The following is a 26,397-nucleotide window of genomic DNA, read 5'->3' as shown; positions in this document are numbered from 1 at the left end:
ATTTCATTTTTTTTTTACTTTATTTATTATAAAGCAATATAAATAACAAAATAGTAATGTGAATTAGCTTTACAATAAAAGAGCACCAAGTTTGTAAATATCCTTAATGTGATGTCTTAACCAAATAAATAAATAGAAAACAAGCTGTAGAAATAATAATTGATTTTATAACAAATGTAAAAAAAACTTTCAACATTATTGAACTCGCTGAAGTAAAAATAAGGAAGAGCACTTGATTTTCTTTACAAAAAAATTGATTATTATGTTGGCAACATTGTGTGCGTTAGAAACAGTCTATCGATTTCCTGCCAATCGACAAATTATTTGTTGCCTTATAATAAACTTAAATTATTTGTGAATATACACTAAGTTATTGTAGACCAAGGGAAGCGATAAGGCTTTCTACTTTAGCGATGTACGCTTTTTGTGCGTCCTCCTTTGAAAGCCCCTTCTTTGCGCTCCAGGCTTCAAACTTGGCCTTGCCCTTAAGATCGAACATGCCCGGTTTGTCTGTAAAATAAAATTACAAATATTATGTACGCAATTCTGTAAGATGTAAATTTTACACAATATCTTAAAAGTGACAGGCCGCGAACTCGGTTACACTTTATTTTCAACAATAATACATTTTACTAATTCTTTTACTCTGACTACAAAGAAAAAAACAGGAAATTTACGTAATTCTGTATATTAGACAAATTTCGGATATTAAAATTTCATGCTATATTTCGTTTCGTTTCAAATTAAATAAAAAAAAATATCTTCTTTAAAAAGTGACATTTTATGTCATAGAGTTACATCAAGTTCTAGAAAGAACTAGTAAATTAAAGAATCCACTCGGAGAACATGAATCATACTTCAACTAGCTTTTTCAATGCCGTTTGAATATTATTTTTCATTAAATTATTGAATAAACAAGTGTACATGTTTACGTTGAGGCGCGAAAAAAATCCAAGCAAGTCAAGGTCAAGACGAATGCTATGAGTAATTACAAACATTACATTAATGCTTGTTATCATGCGAGGTGAGACCACAGAGGTAACCTTTACTTTAAACACGTATATACGCAGTAAAAATTATCCCTTTATTGTAGTAACAATAGCACAGATTTGGCATAGAATATTTATCAAAGATAAAAATCGTACATGTATTCTCCATCTATGTCCTATGTCATAGCTGTCAACATTCAAGACATATTTAAAAAAAAAAAATTGAAACCCACTTTTGAAGCATGATTAGGTATGTGTTATCATGTCCGCTGATTATTTAATCTATTTACTAGTAACAGATAATATTGATATTATGTATTTGTAACTTCATAGAATGATTAGATATATAAAATAACTTAATTTTAATTTTTTTACTCAACACTCGTAGCATTGATATGTGTGTGAAGTACGAACATACTTAGCCGGTTGTTTTTAATTTAATTTCAAACTGATAATTTCTCCAGCGAGTTAATATTACTTAAAAGAAACATTGATATCAAATTTAACATATAATATTTATAGTCATATAAATTTCCTTACTACATGTTCAATATTATATTAAGTTTTTTGTTCATAGATGTTCACACATAATAGTATCAATATAAGATTTTGAATGGAAAATGCTTCGAATGTGGTGTGATGATGAACGTGAACCATCACACAAGCAGGAGCACGCTATATCCTAACTCTAGATGTAAAACTAAATAGCATCAGTAGCCAAAAGTCAATCATGCCAAATATGAAAAATACTTAGATATATTTTCATTTAACTATGGCTTCATTCGCACTGGAGTCGTAGAATAATTTGCCAATGTCAATGTTTTTATTTGTTGACAAATTAATTATAACAAGAAATATATAAAGTCTAAAAGTATTATATAATATTTACATCATATAGATGTAATGATTTGAATTAAAGTCATGGCTTGTATGATTTACAAATATTTTACTTACTACTAAATCTACCAGATTTTTATTTTTTTCTAGGATAAAAAAAAAAGTTCGATCCTAAGTGAACCATAATATGACAATTGGTGGACAAATGCTTTGTTAATTAAAGATAAAGTCTATGCAAAATATTCAAACATTGGTGTTAAGGCCATTTATTATCTGTGCAAGGAGTTAATCTCGTAATGACTTGGACTTATAAAAATAAACTTTGGTCTAAGCAAAAAGTATGCAATAAAAAAAAATGCTTTTGAACTTTGAACCTAACTGACTTTGCCTTCAATACAAAAATGATTAATTAGTCAAACACGAATATTAATAGAATTATCATACAATGGGTAATTTATGTACAACAGTGAAGGAATCGAAGAGTTTATTCCATATAGAAATAGGAACAGACCTCAGTAGATTAGACATAATAATGCGTACGGAGGAATTTTATACCCATGTTCAGTTTTCATGAGATTAACGAGGAATATGTTTTAAATATGTACTTACTGGCAGGATCGGCGTCACCTACTGAGGCTTGTTTGAAGTAGGCATAGAGTTCAAGGAGGTCCGAGTCGCTGGGTAGTGACTTCAGCTTCTTGACATTAGCAGCGGCTTGGTCAAATTGCTGGAATGATTAACCTTTATATGAATGACAGTAAAATGGAAAATATTGTTATAACTATGTCAGTATGTTAATGAGATACGATTTTTTAAAATTATATGGAATTGATTTAAATCTGTCATGCTAAAAACCACAATATTCTGATGAAATAAATAGTTATAGAATTATTTTATATTGTCATAGAACTGCATTATATACGAAACATTCGAGGATTTCAGCAAATAAGTTTCCTTAGTGCTGTGTGAAGACATTTTTTCAAACAGCAATTGTCTATATTAAGCAAGACTAATGAATCTGTCCCACTTTTAAATGGGCTCTCTCTGTTATGCTCTGATATTTTTTCTACGTAAAATTAAACGCAAGCTATCTAAGGTTAGAAAAGTATTAAATCTCACACTTTACGTAATTAAAATATTATTTCATCCATTTGCACGATACCGCCACTATTAGCATTGTCAATAAGGACACCGAGCGACTGACGTCTTTAGTTACCGGTTAAATAAAAAACGAGTATAATTTTAATTCAGGTTAAAAATGTTATAAACTTATTGATAAAAACTTACCTCTTGAAGGGACATTGTGATGTGTTTATCGGCGAAGGAGACCTAAAAAAATACCAACTACTGTTACTGAGCGACGTACTGCGTCCACTATCTACGTGACCGGCGATAGCGATAAACGATATACACAGGGTTAAATATCATAAATGCTATTTATATTATCAATACACAATCAATCAAAGTATTAAATAATTACGAAATTATTTAAATATAATAATAAAATCTTATCAACTTACTTTGAATACACGAAAAAGACGACCGCCAACCACAAACTCACGCTAACAAATGTCAAGTGTCACTCACTACTCACTACTGACTACTCTTTCAAGCTATTCACTACAGTTGTAATCTGCATGGGGCACCAAGTACCAATTCTTGAAAATATCGTTATGTTCGCTTAAAACAATTATAATTTTATACTATAACTTCAAAACTTGATGAAGTACCTCACGATCTTATTAAATAACTAATAAAAAGTTACTAAAATGAATATTAGATTTAATGTTTAAATTCTCGTGATTATTATTTTTCTTATACTACTAAATTGTAATATTAAGTTAAATTCGCGAAACTCTTTCTCAGTCTATAATATGTAGTCAGTCCACAGTATGCATAAGCTTCAAGATGAATTAAATAAAAAACATGACTTTGTTCATATGGTGTTTTCATGATATAGTCGCTGACGTATGGGTTTTCCATCTAATCTAATAAAGTCTAACTAATCACGTGACCTAATAGGAACCTGATAATAACTCCATAAAATACCGTTGTGGAATAAAGATCGCTTTACGTCTTGGAAAGAACGGTTACTTCACAAGTCTAACACTGGGATGTTACCAGCAAGGAGTGCAAGTATAAAATCGTGACTGATACTAGTTCTTGTAATTTTGTATATCGATATAAACAACATCAAGTGAGACCTCTGCGTAAAATACAGATTTTAAAGCGTTATATGCTTAATAAAAGCGGGTGGGAGAATCTTTTAAGTTTGTATCAGCTATACTTTAGGACTGCTATAGTATTTTCTGTAAATTATTATTCTTGTAATTTTTTGTAACTCGAATTTCCTTGGTTGTTTAAACCCAAGGAAATCCGACACTTTTTGGTCATATAACGTTGGCAAATAAAATTTAGAGACGGAGTGCAATGTATGATATACGGTCTTTATAGTTGATATAAACTATAGGTTTAATAGTTTTCAGAGGTTTTTATTCTAGTTTCTTCTTTTATCTGTCAGGTATAATATACTTACATTGAAACGTACTGAATGCTTTACTATTATTATTAAAATAAATTCAGAGCTGGCAACATCGTTTATATATGTAGGTAGTTTACAGAATAAACATTTCAAAAATCGTATTACTTCAGCTACTAAACATGTTTCATACTTCGATTTCCCTCGATACTTTAAAATGTTCCAAATTTTTTTTTTCTAGTATATTTCGAACAGACAACATTATGTTCAAAACTGTGTGCTATCTGATATTTGATACGATTCATGCTCGCACATATACTGACTACTTACATTACAATATTACATTTAATCGGAAAAGACTCGCGAGTATTCATTTAAATAAAACTAATAATTTCGGATGCCTCTGCGGTATTTTTTTTATTAAAATATTAGTTTTATTTTCATTATATACATCTTATAAGTGTATCAGGCAGTCTCAATCATGGTAGTTATTTCGTAAAGTGTGTGATTAGAATGATGATAATATTATTGATGCCCTTCACCAATTAATAGATTCAGATCTATCGATCTCAAATTTGATGATAGCTTCTCCGTGTGAGCCAAGCTTGTGATTGTAGAATTAACTTTCAATTTAAACCAAACCCTTATTTAAAGCCTTCATTTGTGCGAAAACATTTGCAATATTAGATTTTCAATAAGGTGCAACTAATAAAAAAATATCGAGAAGTGCTGTATGATAAGTACTTATCATAATAAATAACTTTTTAATACCAGAGTTATTTCTGTTATAATATAAAATAAAAGGAGTTATAATTCTGGCATACTTAGAAATACCTAACTCTTTATTACACAAATACCCATTACATACATATGTATATCCTCCGTTGCGAGGTGCGGATAGTGTTTTTTATCGTGCTATTTTTTTATGTTTCTGAATAATTTGACGATTATTCTCAACGTGAAATAAAATATATTCGGTAATATACTAAGCGAACCAAAAATTTAAATGTTAATATTAAGACGTTGAAAGGAAAATGAAATCACGTGAATTTTAAAATAAAATTTAATTACCAAGAAGTTATAAAAGTTTTCATTACGCTCACTTTATTCGACACAAAACCACGAAACTGAGAGATTAAGAATTTTGACATTATATTATTTAATAATAATCCTAAGTTATAATGAGTGTTTAGGCGTATTTGGACTGCAATTTCTCTGCTTGCTCGATGTATTGTTTCTTAGCGTCATCCTTTGAGATGCCCTTGCGGTCCGACCAGGCCTTGAACTTGGCCTTCTCAACAAGACCGCTGGGTTCGGCTGGATAAAGAAAGTCAATGCATTACAAATAAATACGTGCCAACTTTTATGATAGAACCACTTCTACGTATAGCGGTCTTTATAACGGATCGGGTCTTTTGAATAAATTTTAATTCAGCTTTCATATCGACATCTCATATCGTAAATATTGTGTTCAAAACTGACCTAACAATTTTATTTATATGTGTTATTTTAAAAAGTTTCAATAATTAAACCAAAAAGGTTGTAATGTAATTTGTATGAGCTAATGTTCGGTAATAAGCGACGTCATCTCACCGATGTTGACGTCACCGAAGACGGCCTGCTTGTAGAGGGAGTAGAGGGAGAGGTTCTCACTGTCACTGGGCCTGGTCTTCCAGTTCCTGACTGATTCAGCGACTTTTTGGAATTGCTGAGAACAATACAGAAAACATTACACATATATTTAATATTACTAACTATTGGATACAGAAAAACAGATAAAAAATCGTTAAAATATAGTTCCTCTCACGTAATTTTTTTTTTTATCTATGTCGGTATTATGTCATTATATCATATTAAATCAAGACTTAGTGAAAAATTGGAATCAATCAAATAAATAACCGCTGTCATTTATTTGTCTTTAAAGCAATTTTTAAATGGTGATTTTTAACGGCTTTATATAATGCTTCGTTAGTGTCTGCATTATATGACGTATTAATAAAATATTAAAAAAATAAGTAAACAAATTTTATCGCTCATATATAATGAGATATGGTTTGATCGATTGATTAAAAGAAGTTGATTGATTGATCTAATAATTTTTATTACGATTATAATTATTATCAAAAATGTACCTACGATATATTATAATGGCAAAGGATAACATGGAAAATGTCATAAGAATAAGGCATAGACTTTAAAATAACAATTTTTCACAAGTATAATATTCAACATTTGAAATTAACAGTGGATTCTATCCTTATATGAGTATTTCAAAAACCCCAGTGTCGCAAACAGGAAAAGAAACATGGAGGTAAAATAAGTAATGTAATATATCCGAGTAATGCGATCTAACTGTGCTTTAAATAATATTGTCTTATAACAGCCAGTATTATAGGTAAATTGTTAAAACTTAAAACATATTATGCAAAAAGGTTTTATGGGAATTTGTGTTTAGGATGACGTCACTAAAATTACGTTCCAATCTGTCAGGATAACTGCTTTATAACATTGTCATTGAAAAAAGACCTTGTAATAAACATACTTATTTCCTTATAAAATATTCAATGTTTCTCATATTGAAGGATTTTTTATATTTGATATAATTTCCTAAAACAAATGTTTCATTGAATTTTATAAACGAGTAGTTTTGATGTTACAGTTAATTCAACAAACGTCAAATGTTTTACGTCTAGAAACTGATACTTTCGACCCACAATTTTTTCTGAACTTAAATCAGAAGTATTAATTATAAATGTATATAAACAACAGCACCTATCGTAAATTTCAAACTTCTTAGTCTCTTATCATGAAGCAGGAATTAGATACTTTTTTATATTATATAAGCTGCATATGGTTGTTACTCAAATAACATTATCAGCTTAGAGCAATAAACATTGGCAGAACAGAGTAATATTGCATTTCACAGTTAGGATCCTGAATACGAATTTTGCGTGGCCATACTAACAACTATCAGTTTCAAGATTTTTTCCTTAAATCTACATGAAAACGTACGTAGAATTACGTGTGGCAACCTAGGAACTTGTTTTTACTTTTACAGAAAATGATACAAAGGGTCTTGTATTATTTAACTTTCTTGAATATCTCTAGTTGTATGCATACACTTTCATTGATTAAAAATTAAAACCATTAGGTATTTTAATACAGCAGGGGCGTGCAAAGAGATTTGGGGTAGGGTAAGAAGAATATGTTTGAAAAAATCATACAAATTTTCATCACAATTTCCTCCTCTAAAACATTGATAATATTCGCGAATAAAACTACAACAATCCGGTCAGAACTAATATCTATATACTTTATAAATCTATCGACTACCTCTGAGCCACGAAAGTGCCTTAAAACGATTACGATCTGTTCATCACCGCTTTATGAAAGTTATTTAAATCATTTATTCCGTAATGCACAATTAAAAGTATGTGAGTAAGAATTAAACAATATAGGTTTAGTTGTCTTATGGGTAGGGTATGCAGTGCTTATTTGCATCTATGATGGGAACGCGACTGTAATACAGCATTAAAATAATTTCAAAAGAATATGATTGTATAGAATCTATGTAACTGGTATTTAACTAATTCTTACCTCGTCGAGAGACATGGTGAAATGAGATCTGTGAAAAGAAATAAATACGTCAGTTCATTAATATTAATAAACTATTTTAAACCTATATTTTAGATATTACTTAAAGATTAATATATCTAATCAAAAAACTTATATTTCTGTTTATTATCAATGAACAATATAGATATTTTTAACGATTTCAAGATGTTTTACATCACTAGCTAGGTGAACACAAAATGGCGGAAAGCAAAAGAATGCGGCAGTATAATACCGTTGATTTTCGCGATGACATTCCTAAGGTTCATTGACACTGGACTGGCTTTCACACTTTCATTGCACAGAAAATAATAAGCACTTAATGGTTTATTTAAATGAACATAATCATGCGATATAATTATAAAACATCGCTTGTGTTAAATATATTAACCCAATTAATTTGAACAACAGTATGTAGAATCATATTGACACTATTAAGTATTGATGATTCAATTTTATAATAAACAGTTATATGAAAAAGGTTTTATATTAACAAGAATATTTTTTTGAAATAAGAAACGAGGTTCTTTTTTTAAATGTAAGACCTTTAAAATGATATTATCGTACCTAAAGACGCTTTGAATGTTGGATTATGTTTCTTTAGTAAATGGTTATCCTTAAATAAATAAAAAATAAATGTTCCAAACTTACCGGGTTTTGACGTTGTTTGAAATCGAAACCGAAAATGAGTTTTTCAGGTCCGCGGCGCCGGTTAAATTTTGGCAGGTTATCTTAGTTGCTGATTACGATAGGGCTGTCATCCAAAAGTATTTAAAATATTTAAAGATAGATTAATTGAATATTATTTGCTTTTCACATTTAAATAATAATATTATATTATTCGATATAATTCATATAGATTATTGAGACACTTCATCTTGTTTTTCGGAGTTCAAAGTTCACGCTAAGTACCAGGACCCTCCGATTGTGAGAAAAAAAATTAATTAATTAATATTGTTTATATTATTTATCTTTTGATTAAACAGCTCTAAAATTAAACTTAATCTTTAAATGGAATATAAGCTATGTAAGTTGTTACTGCAAAGAAACTTACGGCATTCGATGTTAGCCTTTAGGACATCAAATAAAAAAGAAAGATAATTGGATAAAAAAATCATAGAAAGAGTGCATCAAGAGCAAAATGTATTTTGGAATAGCTTAAATTAATAATTTTCTTTAATCGAACGTATCAATAAAGAAATTAGGAGAAAATTTAATAATTCAATATGTTTTCAATATTTTTAATTTAACTTAAATTTTACGTATAAAATAAAGCATTACATTTATGCTATCATAATATTGAAAATAATATATCCTGACGGCCCTGCTGGAAGCAATCGAAGATTATCAAGTAAAAAAGTTCCATGTGGGCTATTTGAAAATAAATATTTTTTAACAAAAAAAAAAACCGACTTCAAGCAGTGAATTAAAAAGAAAAAATAAATTTACTTCGCACAAAGTAATACGTATTTTCATTTAGTTCAATAGAAAATAATCTATTTCTAAAGTCATTATCAATACAAATTAATGAAGCTGAAACACAATGTTTAGTTATAAATCGTTGAAGAATTCCCTCGACCGTCACTCATCTCCATCCTCAGATATACCCCAGGCCTTCCGTACCCAGTGTTTTAAAATATTTAATGAAAAAACTGACAAACGTACTAGTTGCCCCTACAGTTTTTGAAAGTTCCCCTCGATTTCTCTGGTCTACCATCATCAGACCCTGGTTTCCTTATCATGGGACCGCCTTTGAAATATCTACTTCCCAATGAAAAAACAATCACCAAAATCGGATTATAAACGACTAAGTTATCCGCGAACAAACATAAAAAACAGCATATACACCTACGGTCGAATGGAAAAAAATACATCTCTTTTGAAGTCGGTTACAAAAGGTAAGATTAAAATAAATTCACCCTAATAATAATGTCAAATTCATATCAAAACGATCGAGGAATTATAAAATTATGTCGTGCTTGGACGTTATCGATTATTTATCAGTTTATTACCTCACCAATAAACTGATCACCGGACATCAATCAAATGTAAACTTAAAGAATAATTAATAAGCACGGTGCTGAGAACCAATATTGTACGGTTAAGAGGTAAATACTACGCTGAATTTTCACATAGCAATGAAAATTGTTACGTTTAGACGATTATTTTAAACAATATGTTAGATTATAGTACTGTTATAACTGCTTGCGATGCGTATATGATAATTAATATCGGTTAATAACAATATTTTTCAATATAAAAACTAACGTCATAATAATTAATTGCATCCAAATCTAACATTAGGATAGATTTTAAAGAGACGAAACCTTTTATCATTCCATGGATCACCGTGCGGGTGCCGGGTCTGTCGCGTTGCAAGGAGAGCTTCAACAGTGCCTGGGATTTGCAACCCAAGTATAGTTTTAAGGGACCCCTATTCAACGCGCGTTAAACGTTAAATTTATAGCGTTAACTTTATATATTTTAAATCACACTTGTTTACTTAATTAAAACCAATATGATTGAATCATTTCTATTTTTATCACCGCCACATTAATTTTGTTTATAAGAGGATTATTTTTTTATGATAACATTTGCAATTGTTCATACATAATTATGGATTAATTGAATAATATTGTTTTTATATAAAATTTTGATTTTACTTATTGGAATATGAAAGATATAAAAAAAAATAAACTGTTTATAAAAAAAGGTTTAATATACTAATCAAACATGGCTGAAAAATGTTACATTACATTCCGTTAATTTTTCATTAAGTTTTTATTATGTTTATAGTTTTTAAGTATTTCAATTCGTGAATTGGAAAATTTTACTTAAATACAAACAAGAAATCATAAACCATTTATTGTGTTAAAAGTTTCGTTATCTGGCATAAAATATATAGATACAAATGTTCTGGGACGTGTCGCTCTACTTGAAGTTTCTACTTTCAAATAGGAATAATCTAAATAACACATACATACATACATACATATTTTACTTAAAGAATTCTTGTTTAATGCTTATTTAATCTTGTATGCATTCCGGACTTCAGCCTCCTAAAGACTTTGTCAATGAACTTGTAAACAACTTACTGGAGTATGTTTTGAGAAGTAAGAAAAAATAATCATCATTGTATTTTCAATCAATCTAAATACAAAATTAAACTTTTATTTTTACGTTATATATTTTTTGTTGTTAATCTTGCTCATTGCTTAATTTTCATTAATAATCCCAAAGGAGTGACTCAGTTCACTTACGATTTTAGAAAGACAAGCGCAAATCAACCGTCTATATAAATAGGTGTAAGAGTTTTAAAAGTCTTCTGTTGTAACTTACAGTGAGTGTGATATATAATTTTATGGGGAGACTTATGCCAGTATGAAAAATACAACTGGGAACTGTCCTCGCGGGAATTCATTTATCATACTCTAATTACACGCGGAGAGGTAACAACTTTTCATTGATAAATCTGCGTACTTTATAATATTCACGTAGGTTAGTGAATGAGTAACAAAAGGCTACGTATTTGGCGTGACATGGACAGTGCTAATTGTTCTAAGCTTACAGAATCCCAGCCTCACACTCACCCGTCACATCGCTATTACCTTAACTTGAATAAGATGCAATTCTGGGATAGCAACACTGTTCTCCATAGTGAGTCGCAGTAATCTTGTTTAAAATAATATTAAAAACGAAAAATTTTATTTCTATAAAAAAAAATCAATTTGATGAATACGTAAAATAAGACTTGAAGTACATTTAGTAGCTATTGTTTTTACAAAATTAAAAATTCTATTAAACGGAAAGGAATAATTTGTAATTAATTAATTTCATTTGACTTAAGATTTTAGACTAATAAATATTTTCATTAAAAAAAAATCAAAATGGACTGAATATTTTTAATGTAGGTATATTCACATATAGTTTTTTTTTTTAATTTTGAATAAAGCAATAGATATTTTTTTTGAGATTGGTTGCAAAGGAATTTTATGGAGACAAGAAGATTCAAACCGCAGAGGAAACAAGAAAAACTGTCACGAAGTTCACTATTTTTTTATAAATTAGAAGCTTCATTGATTATTCAGTATATTAAATATGACAGATACGAATATTTTATTCGAATCTTATTAGATTGATCTTTGAATAGTACATTCTGTTAGTATATGAAGTGTTTTGTAACATTTAGGTACAATAAACTCTTAAATTATACCTCTTTTTCTAATGTTCTTTTAGTTCATTGTATTATTATCGATAACCTTATGAGTATTTAAACAGTTGAATGTAATCCTATCGCGCTAGTTAATTTACTATGAATGTGAAAGGTGTGATAAATATATTTCTGTAATCATCACAATTTACCGTCCGTTAAATGAAGTTGGTAATAGAAAAGTAAGTACAATTTTGCTAACGATTAAAACTGTAGTAACGACTCAAGAAGTGATTAGAACCACTTACTCCCGTCACCATGGTAACGAACAAAATACTTCACATTTTTTTTTACACTATTTTTTTAAGTGTTTCATCTGATGGTGATATTATTTATATAGATAAGAAGGCAAACGAGAAAGTTTCTGATTTATATATAGACAAAAAATTAGACGGAAAGTAATATAAGGATATTATTTTTTAGCGTCTGCAATGACGTGAACGATTTAAGTGACCGCCATCTTTGCTATCATTTGCAAATAGGTCAAATTTCGCGGCAAACTTATCAATTGGAACAAATCACACCCGCCTCGAGCCGCGCCTGCATCATGACAGCGCAAAGCGTAAACCCCTAAATAAATATAATACTATCTATAAACGGATACGAAAACGATAATACTGTCAAAAAGATAAAATGATTGATTTATAATTAAATAACAAACCAATTTATTATACGTGGAACAGCTACGGAACTATGTTTAAAAGTATTTATGTTTGATAAAGATTATTAAATTAAAAAAAAAATAGACATCAATATTGAAATAGAGAATGAAACAGTCAATGACAACAGGAGGAATCGATTGAAATCTTTGGATAACGCTAATAAAACCAATTACCTACATAGATGTTAAATGAGATTTGAAATTATATATTTTTTTCATGTTTTTAATTGTTATTATCAAAGACGAATGTTTGATACTTACGTAATATCAAAAACTTATGGTGGAAAGGAGAAACTCAATTACAATAGACATTTATCATTCACGACTACAATAGACTCGATTTATATTGAAATATTTAAATAAAAATAATGTTGTTACATTGTGTTATTTATTTTCAAATAAAAAAAAAGTACAATTTTTGACGTCTATTTGTCGAATAAACTTTTTGTAGGAAAATCGGGCCACTATTTAAAATATAACAAAATATTGGAGTTATTTGAAATAGGGACTTTGTTCAATAAACGAATTGAAGCATTTGTTTAATTAAATGCCCTTCGGATGAAAACCTGAACTTGGGCTTTTAGATTCATTTATATTTTGTGCATTTTTGTGCGAAGTATCATGACCACCAGGCCAAAAGAAATTTTCTAATAGGCTTTTATTAATTTAAGAGCATTTAAGAGCAAAGATGCGAAATGAGTTTATCTTTAAAATGTATGGACATTGAATTTAGATTCATTATCATTCCGAGGCCTGCAAACTAGATATAAGTATGTAGCATTAACTTGGCCCTTTCAATTCTCCCTGATACAAAAGTGCTCCAATAATCTATGTCTGCAAAGCTATGTTAAATACCATGAAATGTATATTTCACAACGTGGATAAAGATACTTTGACTTGATATGTGGTTAAATTTAAATAAGATTTGACAACCAATGGTCCCCAAAAACCTGATCGACACTTGCTTCACGATCAAAGTCAGTACTATTGATGCTTCCCAATCATCAGTTAAGATCTTACTCTCAATGATAAAAAAAAAACATAAATTTTATTAAAATTTGTAATAAAATGAATTCCTTACGAACAAGATTGCTCAAAAATTATATTTTATTTTAATAAAGTAATGATTCTGTACAAAGTTTTAAAAGACACAACAGCTTTTTTTATACTACTTACTTTAATTTACTACCACTAATATAACACACAAACTATTAGTATAACAGTGTGTCTGAGTAAAAACTTTGGTTTGGTTGATTTAATTTCGGCTTACTTATGAGTTATGTCAAAATAAAAAGCATTTAGCAGTAAAGGTTTTTAAATATTTTCTAACTGTTCAAGCAATGGTTTCGGTTATTCTATTTTTTCGTCTTGCTCACAATTAAGATTCTAAAATCGTTTATTTTAAAGACTTATTAAAATAATAGACTTTGTTATTCTAGCTCTAAAGATTCCTAAATTAAACATTTTATCTAATCCTATAGGATTTAGTTAAAACGTTTTTATTAAAGTACTTCCCTCATAACATCCTCGTTAATCAGGACTTACGCTTCACTAGTTTACGATGTATAATTTACAACGATCGTAAAAATTATTAACTGCTGTGTAATAAATTATTTTAAGTAAGTTATCTTTCAAGCAACTGTCGGTCATAAGGTAGCGATGTAAAAAAAATATCGGTTTCGTAATAAAAGGTAATGTTTAATCCTATTTATCCTTCCTAATCACAATAACTATACAAACATATCACTTGTACTAAAATATTTATAAATTTAGAAAAATTAATGTTATATATTCGAAATCCTCAGCAAAATGTTTACCAGAAATTACTTTGACGTAAAAATATCTTTTTTTCGCACTTCCAAGCTGTTACCTCATCCGTTTGATATCAGATACTTTACATAAACGACCCTCACCTGTGGCCATCATTTGAGACTATAAAGATTTCGTATTTACTGAATGATGTAAGGAATCTTAGAAAACAAAAATAGTAGTGACACTACGGGTATTGGGGAGTGGGATACTATGTGCTTCACCCAACAAAAACGAACTATAAAATGTAAATCCTACTTCGTCATGTTGCAACCTTCAACATATATATAGAGAATGTTATAGCTTCCATTACAAACTCGGCATTAATAGTAGAAATTATTAATTTTGCGATGAGTTCTGTCCAAAGTTGGAGGTCTGAAGCTTATCGTACGGTATCATCATGGGGTCAGTGGGAGGCATGGTCACTGTCGCTGCGAGAACTGGGCTTACTTTTCCCTTCTTCAAAAGTAACACTTTAATGACTGACCCCTCCCCCGCCTGACCCGTCACATTACGAAAAAATACATCCGGGTTCACGTTCTCACTGAATATTTCCTCAACTTTAATTGGAAATTTCAACTGATTTCCCGGTGCGATCAGTGGAACCTAAAAGAGGGATAAAATATAACTAAACATCACCAATATCTGCAAAATAGTATATACTTCAATAAAATTAAATTTTTCATTCAACCAATAGAAATATATTAAACGACGGAAAGCGTATCAGAACATAGTGCAAATGTCAAAATTAAATGTCTGAGAATCTCAATATTCAAGAGTCGGTTGACGTATAAAGAAAACATTCTACGTAAAGAGAGAGCATAGTACAGTCCCCTTGCCGTTAAATAAAAAATATGTTGTTATATAAGAGGTATATTGTACCTTGATATATGGTGTATGGACTCTGTATCCAGTGGAGATGACGTGGAACAACACGGCGAGGCCGGAGACGGCGCGCTCGGAGCACGTGTTGTGTACTATCAAGGTCACCACAAACACGGGACCTAGTCCTTCCACCTGAATATATACAGGAAATTCATAAGTCTACATATTTCAAGAGGACAAAGGAAAGGCTGAAAGTAAATGACCTTTGGTGGACATGCTTATAAAGTGATCTTTTATCACCCCAAAAAGCTTATCCAAGCTCATTTTAAGGAGAAAAAGAGTGGATCGTGTTGAACAGAGAAGCGACTAACGTCTTCTGGTGATATTTATATGAAATAGTTGTTATAGATTTTTCTACTGCGAAAGGGTTCTAGCAAGACGGTTTGATTTTTATCATACCTCTAAGCCGAAATCTAGTATTTAGGCTTAACTATTTATGAAGTCATAATTTTTCCCAAGTTCCCAAGTATTTATTAGATACCTTAAGGAGTAACATCAAAATAAGACAATTTTTCAATGTTCCTTATATCAGTAGAAAAAAATTCAGAAAAAACGAATGTTACATACATATTTGCAGGTAAAAAAAAACTCATTTCAAAACGATGGACGTCAGCTGTGGACTGTTATCGGACGAAGTTTTAAAAGGTATTGTTTTATATCAGCGATAACATTCAACCTTCAATTCTCTCATCAATGTTAAAAAATATATATATAAATATTACTGCTAAAATCAGCTATCAAACCTTTTTGTTTTTACTCTTTACTTATCCTAAACTTATGATTCAAAAATGTTGGTCGAGGATTCGTCTACTTTATTCAATTGAATAAATCCTTTTATCTGACCTCAGCGGATAATCTTATGGGTTCCATATTGCCGGTTCCAACGAAGTTATCCGACTTCCTATACGCCTCCAAGAGGGTCTGAGCCGTTAATAAACGTAGACGGTTCAATTCATACTGGAACGCCTCATGCATAGCTGGAAATGAATTAATAATAGTCACATCATATTAATGGATAATTTGAATTAAATGATTTATCGCATTTTATAATATTTTTAACATGGCAGAAAATTTGAACCGTATCTGTCAGTTATAAATGTCCCACATGAATATTTTTAATCTGATAACTTATCATAATGTGAAGTGTAAATGCACTTATTATATGGAACTTGGACGGGTTATTTTTGTTTTGACAGGTTATTTTCATTTTGTTATATTTTATTAGTAGCTGTATCTATATATATCTTACTAATATTGAAATTGGAAAGGTTTGTGTGGATATTCGGATGTACGAATGTATAGTTTTTTTTGCTTAGCGGATTTCGTTGACGCTTTACAGTTATGTAACCAAATATCTGAAAAGGACAAAGGCCAGAATTTATCCCAAAATTTGATGTAGTCGCTGCAAATCATGACAAAACCGTTGCATTTTGTATTCTCCCCTGCCTATTAGACAGCACATCTTTGATACTGACGTAGACCAGAGACAAACTAGTAATACAATATTTCTTTCCCATTTACTATAAGTTTGTATGCTGTATTGAGTGAGATAAACTTTTTTATGTAATCATTAAAATAAACATTAATCGTAAATAATAATAAGTTATTAGTAAAGTTAAAACGAACACCTAATTATATCAATACATAAACAAAAGCCTGTAATAAAAAATATATTTTTACACGAAATCCTATAAATATAACTAACACAAGTAAAAATGATCTCTTGATCTGAATTCATAAGTTGTTATTTGCTCTGGAGTCTTTAATTGTCTTTAAGAGTCTTTAATTATTGCTATAAAAGAGATTTCGTTAAATGGACTGTAATACAAAAACAAGAACTAATAGCATTAATATGCAGCTCCGCCTGTTTAAACACCCATTAACTTTACCTTTAGGATTCTCTCTTTCCCTCACAGCCTGTTCCAGGAACAGTTTCGATTTCTTAGGTATGAGCCACGGTCTCTGACCGATACTAGATTCAGACGTTTCAATCCCCGTGGAGTTAGAATTGAAGTCAGCCGTTCGTTTTAATATTTTCAACAGCAGATGGCCATCTGGAAATTAACATATGTAGAACTGCCTAAAACTGGTAAATCAAGAGACTAATAATTTTTATTTTACTTGTTGTTATGATAGTAAAAACATGCTCCTCTTGACCGAGCTGACCAAACTTCATGACGGAGACAACATCTGTAATAAACATTTTATTATTTAGTAACCGTACAATTGCTACAAACGTATTGAATAAAAGTCAATGTGTATTCTCTCTGTGTTACTTAACAGTACCTAATTCTGTGATCTTTTCCCGTTCACAATCTTGTCTCATCTCACTACATACGTTTTAAGTTTTTATAAATCTAAATTGATACGAAATCTCTCAGCTTTCGATGGATTCAACGTGTGGGTGACGGGTCCATCCCGTTGTAGGGTGGAGGCTTCAACAGTGCCTGGGACTTGGGACCCAGGTGTAGCTTTACGGAACCCCTATCTAATGCGTGTTAAACGCTCACCTCCACCGTCCAAACTCCTCTCTCTACGTAACCAAATTTGAAACGAACTACTAGGGCTGCGTTCCTAGTACATTCTAAGTTCTACAATAATGTGAGATGATCTCTTAATCAAAACTGGAAAGTTTCGGGAGACGACGACGAGACAAGTTTACATAGATCTCTCCTTGTATAACTGTTGTTGAAGGTGTTGTTTACCTCAGATCTGTATTTACCATCAATAAGAATATAAGAGTCGCTATAACGAATAACAATGAAATATGAAGAGGTGACGAAAAAATGCATTTTTAAATCTAGTCTGATATTCCCTCTAATACATTATGATTATACCAAATATACGTTAACATATAATATATATTGCATGATAAGATTGTTTTACTGACCTCTAATAAATATATTATCTCTAGGATATTTGCCGTCATAGAGTGTCACGTGGCCGGATACGAGCGCCACCGCGGATAGCGTCATGCCCAAGTGAGATATTGGGACAAGAGAAAGACAAATAGGGCGATGGTCTAGGCTTAAGGACCATTGTTTCCTACCCTGGCAAAAAAGTATAACGTCGGTCATAAGGTTTAAAGCAAGTTACAACATATTTCTCTCTTATCGAGTAAACTTATTAAATTCTAATTACGTAGTTATAAATAACAACTTATTAAAGATTTGGTATACATATACTAGAGTCATTTATAAATTGTGTGTATCGAAATGTTTAATTGTTACGAACTAATATAATACCTTACGGTTATAACAAGAAAAGGTTTTGTCGGCGCATATAACCAAAATAGTATTATCTGTGGCAAAAACTTCAATAGCAATAATGTGGTCGTCAGTATTGAATAAAGTACGTCCCTCTTTCCAGTCTCTTTTCAGCAAACAAACACTTCTCTCCCTTGAAAAATGTTAACGTTAATTTTGATTTTAATAGCGAGTAAACAAATAACTACCGACTATAAAAAAGTAACATTCTAATTGTAAGTAAAGCGCCTGTGAAAGATTTAAATCAATTACCACGGAAAGCAATTCCCGATTCTATATACTAACACAAACTTCTTTAAAACGGTTTTGTAGAAATACTTCACCTGGTAGCGACAGTTATTCTGTAATCCACATTGTATACTCCGGTCGTTACTATTTGAAACGGTGTTTTCTTAACAGGACTTATATTAACCTGTATTTGTAAAGAAAGTAAGACAACGGTGTGTACATTTTGTATTATTCACAATTCATTAAATTACTATACCACATTTGTTTGTGTAAACGTCTGGGAGTCCAACACGATAATCTCTCCATCCTCTGTACCTAGAACCAGACAGCTTACTGCACGTTTATCAACTGAAGAGAGTCTGATGGTTGAAATGCAAACAATTTCTCCGTTTTTCTTCTTTGGTAACTCATGAGTATTTTCCAAGTATTCCAGCTGTTCGTCCAATGTGAGTGCTAGAAAGTTTCTAGATTGTATACTTAACACTTTATGCGGTATGTTGTGTAGGCTCTCTGTGAGTTTTAGGATTGTTTCTTCTTTATGGTTAGATGGATTTGTAAGCTGAAAGCAAAACATCATAATAATTTGTTATATTATAATATTTTATTTGGATCCATACGCTACACTAAATAACTGACACTTAAAATTATAGAGTTAGAGTAAGTTTTTCAAAAATTGTAAACCATATACCTGTTTCCAAGTATCTAATTCGCCGGCATTGAGTTCGACACGAGGTAGGTAATATTTGTAAAACAATTTCAGATTCCTATAAAAGTATACGGAGGAACTGAAAGCAACAGCAATTACAGGTTGAGGACGAGGATTTGTTTCAACAGCATAAAAACTGACTACCCCCAAAGGTAGATCTGGTAAAGTCAAGTCTGATATCTGCATGGCGCCTTTAAAAATCTGTAATTGTTACACCTATTCTATTAATTAATCACGCTCAAGGAGTAAAAAGAATTGTAATATAAAATTATGGTATAATTTAGTGATCTCACTTTAAGTCTAGGGCCATCATCACTCCTTCCGAAATCTCCAATAATAAGTTTAGCCTCATTATCATTTTGCAGATCCGAAAAGGTAACATTGGAAGGCAATGTATTAATATCTATATCATCCGCTCCTGCTTCTACGTCTAACCATCTGCTCATGCTTCCCATCTAATATGAATTAAATTTTAATATTTTATCAAATGTTTATGAAATTCAAGTTACTGTATTCAAATTATCATTTTCTTTTCTATCTTTTATCTTTCACAAGGTCGATAAATTGCAAACGTAACTGTGTTTACACGTATTGGTAAGAACGGTTACTATGGTAATTTACTAGGATTGTCTTTCACTATGGATATATTTAGGCTACAATAATTAAAACAAATGTATCCATGAAAGGTTCCAAAACGAATAATAAACGAAACGTATGAATGTCTATGGGTGTAAACTGTTTGGTCATTTGAATGTTTACAATGAGATTAAAAGCCTTGATTGCACATAATAGAATAATATTTAAAAACTGATATGTCAAAATATTTTTCTACTCTCCTCTGTCAATGTCAAACTATGCTAATATAAGTTATGTAGTTTTCTACAGTTTAAGAGATTTTATTTTACAATGGAAATTATGCAGTGATCTTAGTAATTATTAAGTTTAGTTTATTTTAAGTGATTCAGAAATTATTATTTACTTTGGATTTTCAAGATGACTAGTTTCAATCCACTGTCAACTTTTCGAGGTAAGTAATAGATTTTGTTATTATTGTTCGCAGGCTACAGGATATTTAGCTGGCATTATTTAAATGTGTAATGTTTAAATTTAAATAATGTGGCATCCTAAAATGAATTTAGTCCCGAATTCATGTTTGAAACAAAATATACTGTCGTCGCTATTTATTTTATTTTGAGTTTGAATTGAAGATAAGGGCTTGAAATGTGAAATCCTTTAATAGTCTATATTTCAACAATGAGAAATGTTTTTTCATGTTAATCGTATAAAATTTTCTATTGCATTCATTTTATTTGATTATGAAATTACATTGTAATTGCTTGTGAAGACTGGAGATTAAATGTATTCAAAATATCTTAAATTGTTGTATCAATTATAATCACAATATTAGTGCAAAGAATACATGTTTGTATTATAATTGCTTATATAACAAGCGGAATATCAAGCAAAAAACCTGAATATTATAACAAGTCCTGGTTACTTTTTGTTTCAACTACCATAATTGAAGTTTTTAATTATTTGTCATGTAGCTCTATCTGTGATTTCTAAAAGAGCACTTCAGTTAGGAAAGATAACAAAAAAAATATATACATGACGCTGGCAGAATATACTGTGCATGTCTTAGCACAGATGAAGGCCGTATTTAAAACTACCGACCAACCTAAATACAATTATAGCAGCCAAAGCTGGGTCCTTCACAATTTTTTTTTTACATAACATTTTCTTTTATATAATTCTTTATGAAAAATGACATTTTAGGCATTAATTTAATACCCTCTCATTAATATGTTACTTATTCAGTGCCAGCGATGCACAAATGATACCTCAAGCATTGCAGGCTTCTATGTGACATGGCGAATTAACATGAGGCATCCCAAATTCTTGTTTGACATCCACATGCTATTCAAAAATGCTTTGTTTGTCTTGAATCCTAACATAAACAAACATTCCATACAGGGGTGGAACACGATTTTGGGTAGGATTATTTGCCTTTTTCTATCTTTTGTCTTTTGTCTCATCTTTTCTGATCCATAGACTAACCAGTGTTTCAGTTGATTCTTAATTTGTTTATAATATATGTGTTAGCCGTTCACTGTCCTAACTGTATACATAAAATTCGACTTACAAGTGGGAAAAAGACTTGGTTCTATTGCTATTATACATAGAATTATCAAGATATATATTTAGAAGGAACATATTTTTTTCACCTGTCAACTGATAACTCAATCTACCCTCAATTGCGTTAGTTGTGTATGAAACCTGTGTATGACTTACTTAAGCTTTGTAGTTGTTCTTAAGTGTTGCCGTACTGTATTATATTTAGTGAAATCGATTGAAATTATTGTTATCAGGAATGAGGTAAATGAGGAGAAAAAGTATTTGATACTGTGTGATAATGATCGTTCTGATCCCCTCTCAGTGCATTGATTTGTAATTTCGTGGTGACGTCATCACATCGCCCTAAACTAGTATCGCGTTGGCGTGTCGCGAATAGCCATATTATGTCATATCAAATAAAGGCAAAAAAAATTATAATAAATTGATGGTAGAAGTCTAAATGGAACTACAAAGCAGCTTATTTTTTCGTTATTCTTTCGTACAGTAAGTACATGTGTAAATAAGTATTTAGGTGTGAAAAGACTATATATATGTGTATTACTTTTAGACTATAGTCTAAGTCGAGGATAAAAATGTATTAAAATTATAAAGAAATTTCAAACAAACAAACATATGATGAGATCTAAGACTTTCGCGAGTTTTATTCATTTAAATGAAACTAACATTATACGGATATACTACGCGTGCTTTATTTTTGTTAAAAACTACGTACTCCCGACGTTCCGGTTGCTTAATAATATTAGTTTGATTTAAACAAACATATTTTTTTTTTATAATATTACAAAAAAAAATTGCAAATTTATATACACTGAGTTGAGATAGATAAAACACGCGAATCTGGGAATAGAAGCTTATACCGACTTTACCTGTACACGTACAAAAGTCGCGCGGTGACTCACCAGTGGAAAGGCTCTCGCGTATACTAGTTTACGCTTTTTTTTTCGTCTTTTTCTCTCAACGAAAAGGAAATCACTTGCTTGTTTTGAGTCACGAACCTGTTTGTTTGCGAGCACTCGATAAAAATTACCAACGATCCGATCGAATTCAATTTGAACACCGATGAGTAATCCTAGGACAGTCGGTCAGTAATAAAATAAAAAGAAAAATATACGTTTGATGAAAAAAAAATGAACTCTCAAAGCATTTTCTATATTAAAACTGCATTTACGTTTTAGTGTTGTGTTACGAGAGACGTGTTATTTTGTACGACTAACAATTTTAACATTCGAGCGCAGTAACCATCACTCGAAGCCTCACAGCCGATTCGAATCGGTCAGGAGACGCAATCACTAGCTCCCTCAAGCCAACTGTTCAATAAACATTTTATATATAACCTTTGTATTGTTAAAGTTCCCCTTACATAATACGTTGGTTATGTTTTTTAATTTTTGAAATTTTACTTTAGTCCAAAAGAATAGATATCTATAATCGACGTGTATTTTGAATTAAACGGTTTTCTTTTTCTAGATTTCCATAATTATTTACTTTAGTCCTATTTATATATAACTGTATACCGCACCTTTCCACAGGAGATCACGTTGTTTCACAATATATTGTCCTATAATAAACCTAATTTCAATTCACCTCTCAAGTTATTAACTAATATGCATTGCGAAATCGTTTTATTCTTACAAATTTTTATTTCTCGCACATCCCTAATCTCGCTGACTTAGTCCGATCCATCTCAAATCACTCATAACTTTGAGTAACGTTGTTAACCATTTCTAAGATTTCCACGGTAACTTTAAACCTACATTTAACACGGAACGACTTCCCGGACAAACGGAGTGATGAAACAAAACTAAATTCATACAAAATGTTTTTAGTTCATTTCAATAAAACTAGTATTATTCGGATTTACTACGCGGATTTTATTATTTAAAAACTACATAATCCCGACGTTTCGGTTACTTTGCAGCAACCGTGATCCGCGTAGTTATATCCGAATAATACTAGTTTCATTTAAATGAATAAAACTCGCGAAAATCTTAGATCTCATGTTTTGATTTCGCTTAAAAAGAAGAGTATTTTATGATAGAAATCTTCGGTTTGAAATGAGTCTTGTCTCAGTCGTCGGAATCCAGGCAATCGTATTGGCAACTGGATTATTTTTTTCACATACATCATAATAATCGTATGACATCAACAAGGTAAAGCGTTATACACACATTCATCTCACGCACATTATTTATGATTACAAAATAATTCCAATTCATAATAGAATGACATTATTATGATTCCTGGAACTTGGAACGATATCTTTGTTAAATACTGAGTTTCCATTTTTCATTTATCGTATGCGAAACTCGGACGTCCTGTGCTGATAATGTGCTGACGAAGCCACATTGTGGCAGAATCGACTCTTATTTTTGAAATAAATAGAATAATATACTAGTATTTTTATGGAAATTAATTTTTTTTCATATGCACTCTATTTTTATACCACTTAGATAATAATTATAGTTCCGGAATGTTTAATGAATATTTTTCAATCGTGTATAATGTATGTACCTCGCGCTACCTACAGCGCTCGCTCGCCTGCCGTCTGAATGGCCTCGTCGCGAACTCACTATTATATGGTACTTATAATTAGAAGTTTTTAGATTAAGACTTTCTCCCAGCCTAGAATTTGTAAATCTCTGAGATTATGAACTGCCACTCCTGATGCATGATCGATGGTAGCTGGTAGGTTGTGTTCGCGATAAATTTACGTTTTTGTATTTTTCCTGTCTTCATATTTATATGGTTTTTTTTACATAAAATATATGATTTATTTGGGTTTCCTTATATTTATATGATTGCTTACGAAAATACTGTTCGTATATACTTTGTCTCTTTCTATATCTGTCTCTTTCTGATAACTGTTTAAATAATGTGACTTGAATTTTTATTTAACTGTATTAAATAATAATTATATTGAATAATATATAAAAAACAATAATGTCGACGGAAAAGCTATGAAACGTAAGTAAATTCTCTGATTGATACAGTTCTATATATAGCAAACAATTAAAACGAATGTCTGTACTTAAAGAACTAAAGCGTCCGAGAGGTCAACGACCCCGACGTTTGTTGACTTAAAAGATATCAAAGTGAGTTATATTAAATAACAGGTTCATCTCCTATAATAAATCGGTGATTGTAAATGTTTGTTTTAACAAAATAAATAAATTATCGAAACAATCGGAGCCGATCTTGAATAAATTTCTCGCCTGCACAAACATGAGGCCCCAAAACATGTTAGCTGTTAGTTGGAAACGTGCTGTGGCTTATAACAGAACCAGCGGATTGTTGACTTGATGTTGAATGACAATTTATTTTTTTTACCATTAAAACACGGCAATTGGTATGATTGAAATATTCAAATCTTTATAATATTCATCAATAACTATTCTAAACGTAGATACATTTTTTATAATGAACAGTAGAAATGAAATGCATCATATAATTAAAATTAAAACATATGTTACGGTGGCAATAAAATTTGTTAAACCTTTTTAATATGTCATGTGACATGACAGCGATGGTCCATCATTATTCAGCCAACGTCATCGATTGCCTTGCAAAACGATCCTAAACATTAGCTTTCGAGTCCAGCACAAGGACATTCAGCTTCGTATGTCATTCCCGACGCGTACGGCCGACGACACACAGATGTTGTGCCAGTAAAACTCTACACGGGATTCCCATAACAGATTATAGTATTATTCATTGTTTATAAATATTATTTACATAAAAGATTTTTCAATTATGGAAATATTTTTTAACCGCTCATCTCATAGGTCATAAAGTAAAGTACTTTTGTCGTTTTTTTTATTATACTCGTTAAGAAGATTAAAAAGTTTCTCACTATAAATGTTTTGTGATCACTTTGTTTTATAAAAAAAAATACGTTTGTTTATGTATTAAACTTTTTTAAGTGAATAATTATCGCTTTTTAATGGAATGTCTCGCAAACTAAGAAATATAATTCGTTGATAAAGAATAATTGTTGAAGCCGTATATTTAAGCCGAGTCTACACAGTAATTAGTCGCTTTGTGAGTTACTATCTTCTATAGTATAGTACATAATTTTTTTTTACTGTCATAATTCCTTATCATGAATCTTTTGAAATTATATATATTTATTTTATTATCTCTCCACCGTCTATCACACGTGGAACTTTCGAATATATTGAAACTATGTAATGTTTGCTCGCAGCTTCACCTGTCCTGACTTCACCTTTATATTATAAGAGACCTAAAAATGTGTGACCCAATAGATAAAAACATGACATTTTACAATGCACAACTGTTATTTAAGTAACTCATTGAAGCCTATACCGTACAAGACGACCAAACGTAACTAATAATGTAAATTAATTGTGTTGGATGAATTATATATTATCTGTATTATATATATACTTATTTAAATCAATAAATGACACTTATAACTCGAAACATACAAATTATGTGACAATGAATGCTTTAACGTCATAAGTAGAGGCTGATCGATCACAAAATGTATGCAAAGCAACAGTCGTGGTGGCCTAAAGTTTTAAGGCCCGCCTCTCATGTGTTAAGGTGCGGGTTCGAAACC

At 30.7% G+C, this 26,397-nt stretch overlaps 4 protein-coding genes across 7 annotated transcripts in view; 1 reads left to right on the top strand and 3 right to left on the bottom strand.

Moving 5' to 3' along the window:
• Positions 1 to 30: 30 nt before the first annotated feature.
• On the bottom strand, positions 31 to 3,465 carry LOC116767440 (acyl-CoA-binding protein homolog). Of its 2 annotated transcripts, XM_032657761.2 has the most exons (4): positions 3,347 to 3,465; positions 3,114 to 3,155; positions 2,436 to 2,553; positions 36 to 510 (listed from the first exon to the last, which is right to left on the bottom strand). In XM_032657761.2, exons 2-4 carry the CDS (start codon positions 3,126 to 3,128, stop codon positions 371 to 373), a joined length of 273 nt encoding a protein of 90 aa, XP_032513652.1. In that variant the 5' UTR covers positions 3,129 to 3,155; positions 3,347 to 3,465; the 3' UTR covers positions 36 to 370. The 2 variants fall into 2 exon arrangements, with proteins under 2 accessions (XP_061383442.1, XP_032513652.1); XM_061527458.1 differs by lacking the exon at positions 3,347 to 3,465 and having other exon boundaries at positions 31 to 510; positions 3,114 to 3,177.
• Positions 3,466 to 5,354: 1,889 nt separating this feature from the next.
• LOC116767499 (putative acyl-CoA-binding protein) lies at positions 5,355 to 8,684 on the bottom strand. The gene is made up of 4 exons (XM_032657837.2): positions 8,569 to 8,684; positions 7,903 to 7,930; positions 5,899 to 6,013; positions 5,355 to 5,622 (listed from the first exon to the last, which is right to left on the bottom strand). The coding sequence occupies exons 2-4, from the start codon at positions 7,915 to 7,917 to the stop codon at positions 5,495 to 5,497; spliced, it is 258 nt and encodes an 85-aa protein (XP_032513728.1). The 5' UTR covers positions 7,918 to 7,930; positions 8,569 to 8,684; the 3' UTR covers positions 5,355 to 5,494.
• A 5,181-nt stretch (positions 8,685 to 13,865) lies between these two features.
• LOC116767770 (Bardet-Biedl syndrome 1 protein) overlaps positions 13,866 to 26,397 on the bottom strand; it is a 40,245-nt gene continuing 27,713 nt past the window's right edge. Inside the window, exons 3-13 of the mRNA XM_032658246.2 lie at positions 19,976 to 20,137; positions 19,665 to 19,883; positions 19,233 to 19,535; positions 19,072 to 19,160; positions 18,728 to 18,881; positions 18,373 to 18,532; positions 17,604 to 17,672; positions 17,372 to 17,536; positions 16,326 to 16,459; positions 15,480 to 15,614; positions 13,866 to 15,203 (exon numbers count right to left, since the gene is read on the bottom strand). Coding sequence (XP_032514137.2) covers positions 14,937 to 15,203; positions 15,480 to 15,614; positions 16,326 to 16,459; positions 17,372 to 17,536; positions 17,604 to 17,672; positions 18,373 to 18,532; positions 18,728 to 18,881; positions 19,072 to 19,160; positions 19,233 to 19,535; positions 19,665 to 19,883; positions 19,976 to 20,137 — 1,857 coding nt within the window. The 3' untranslated portion in view covers positions 13,866 to 14,936. The remainder of the gene's footprint in view (positions 15,204 to 15,479; positions 15,615 to 16,325; positions 16,460 to 17,371; positions 17,537 to 17,603; positions 17,673 to 18,372; positions 18,533 to 18,727; positions 18,882 to 19,071; positions 19,161 to 19,232; positions 19,536 to 19,664; positions 19,884 to 19,975; positions 20,138 to 26,397) is intronic.
• The window catches only part of LOC116767427 (rho guanine nucleotide exchange factor 19), a 57,185-nt gene continuing 51,320 nt past the window's right edge, over positions 20,533 to 26,397 (top strand). For 2 of the 3 annotated variants that reach the window (XM_032657742.2, XM_032657739.2), the window contains exon 1: positions 20,533 to 20,709. The gene's annotated coding sequence lies outside the window, so the exon portion shown is untranslated. The remainder of the gene's footprint in view (positions 20,710 to 26,397) is intronic. The other variant, XM_032657745.2, reaches the window with a different exon arrangement.

The sequence above is a fragment of the Danaus plexippus genome (genome assembly GCF_018135715.1).
Source record: "Danaus plexippus chromosome 9 unlocalized genomic scaffold, MEX_DaPlex mxdp_26, whole genome shotgun sequence".
Lineage (NCBI taxonomy): Eukaryota > Metazoa > Arthropoda > Insecta > Lepidoptera > Nymphalidae > Danaus > Danaus plexippus.
Note: the sequence above shows the minus strand (reverse complement) of the source record. Positions and strands in the feature narration are given on the sequence as shown.

Excerpts from the sequence above, each read along its gene's own strand:
- LOC116767440 (XM_032657761.2), bottom strand. Across the intron at positions 511-2,435 it reads AGGTGACGCCGATCCTGCCA|ACAAACCGGGCATGTTCGAT; the intron begins GTAAGTACATAT and ends TTTATTTTACAG.
- LOC116767499 (XM_032657837.2), bottom strand. Across the intron at positions 5,623-5,898 it reads CTTCGGTGACGTCAACATCG|CCGAACCCAGCGGTCTTGTT; the intron begins GTGAGATGACGT and ends TTCTTTATCCAG.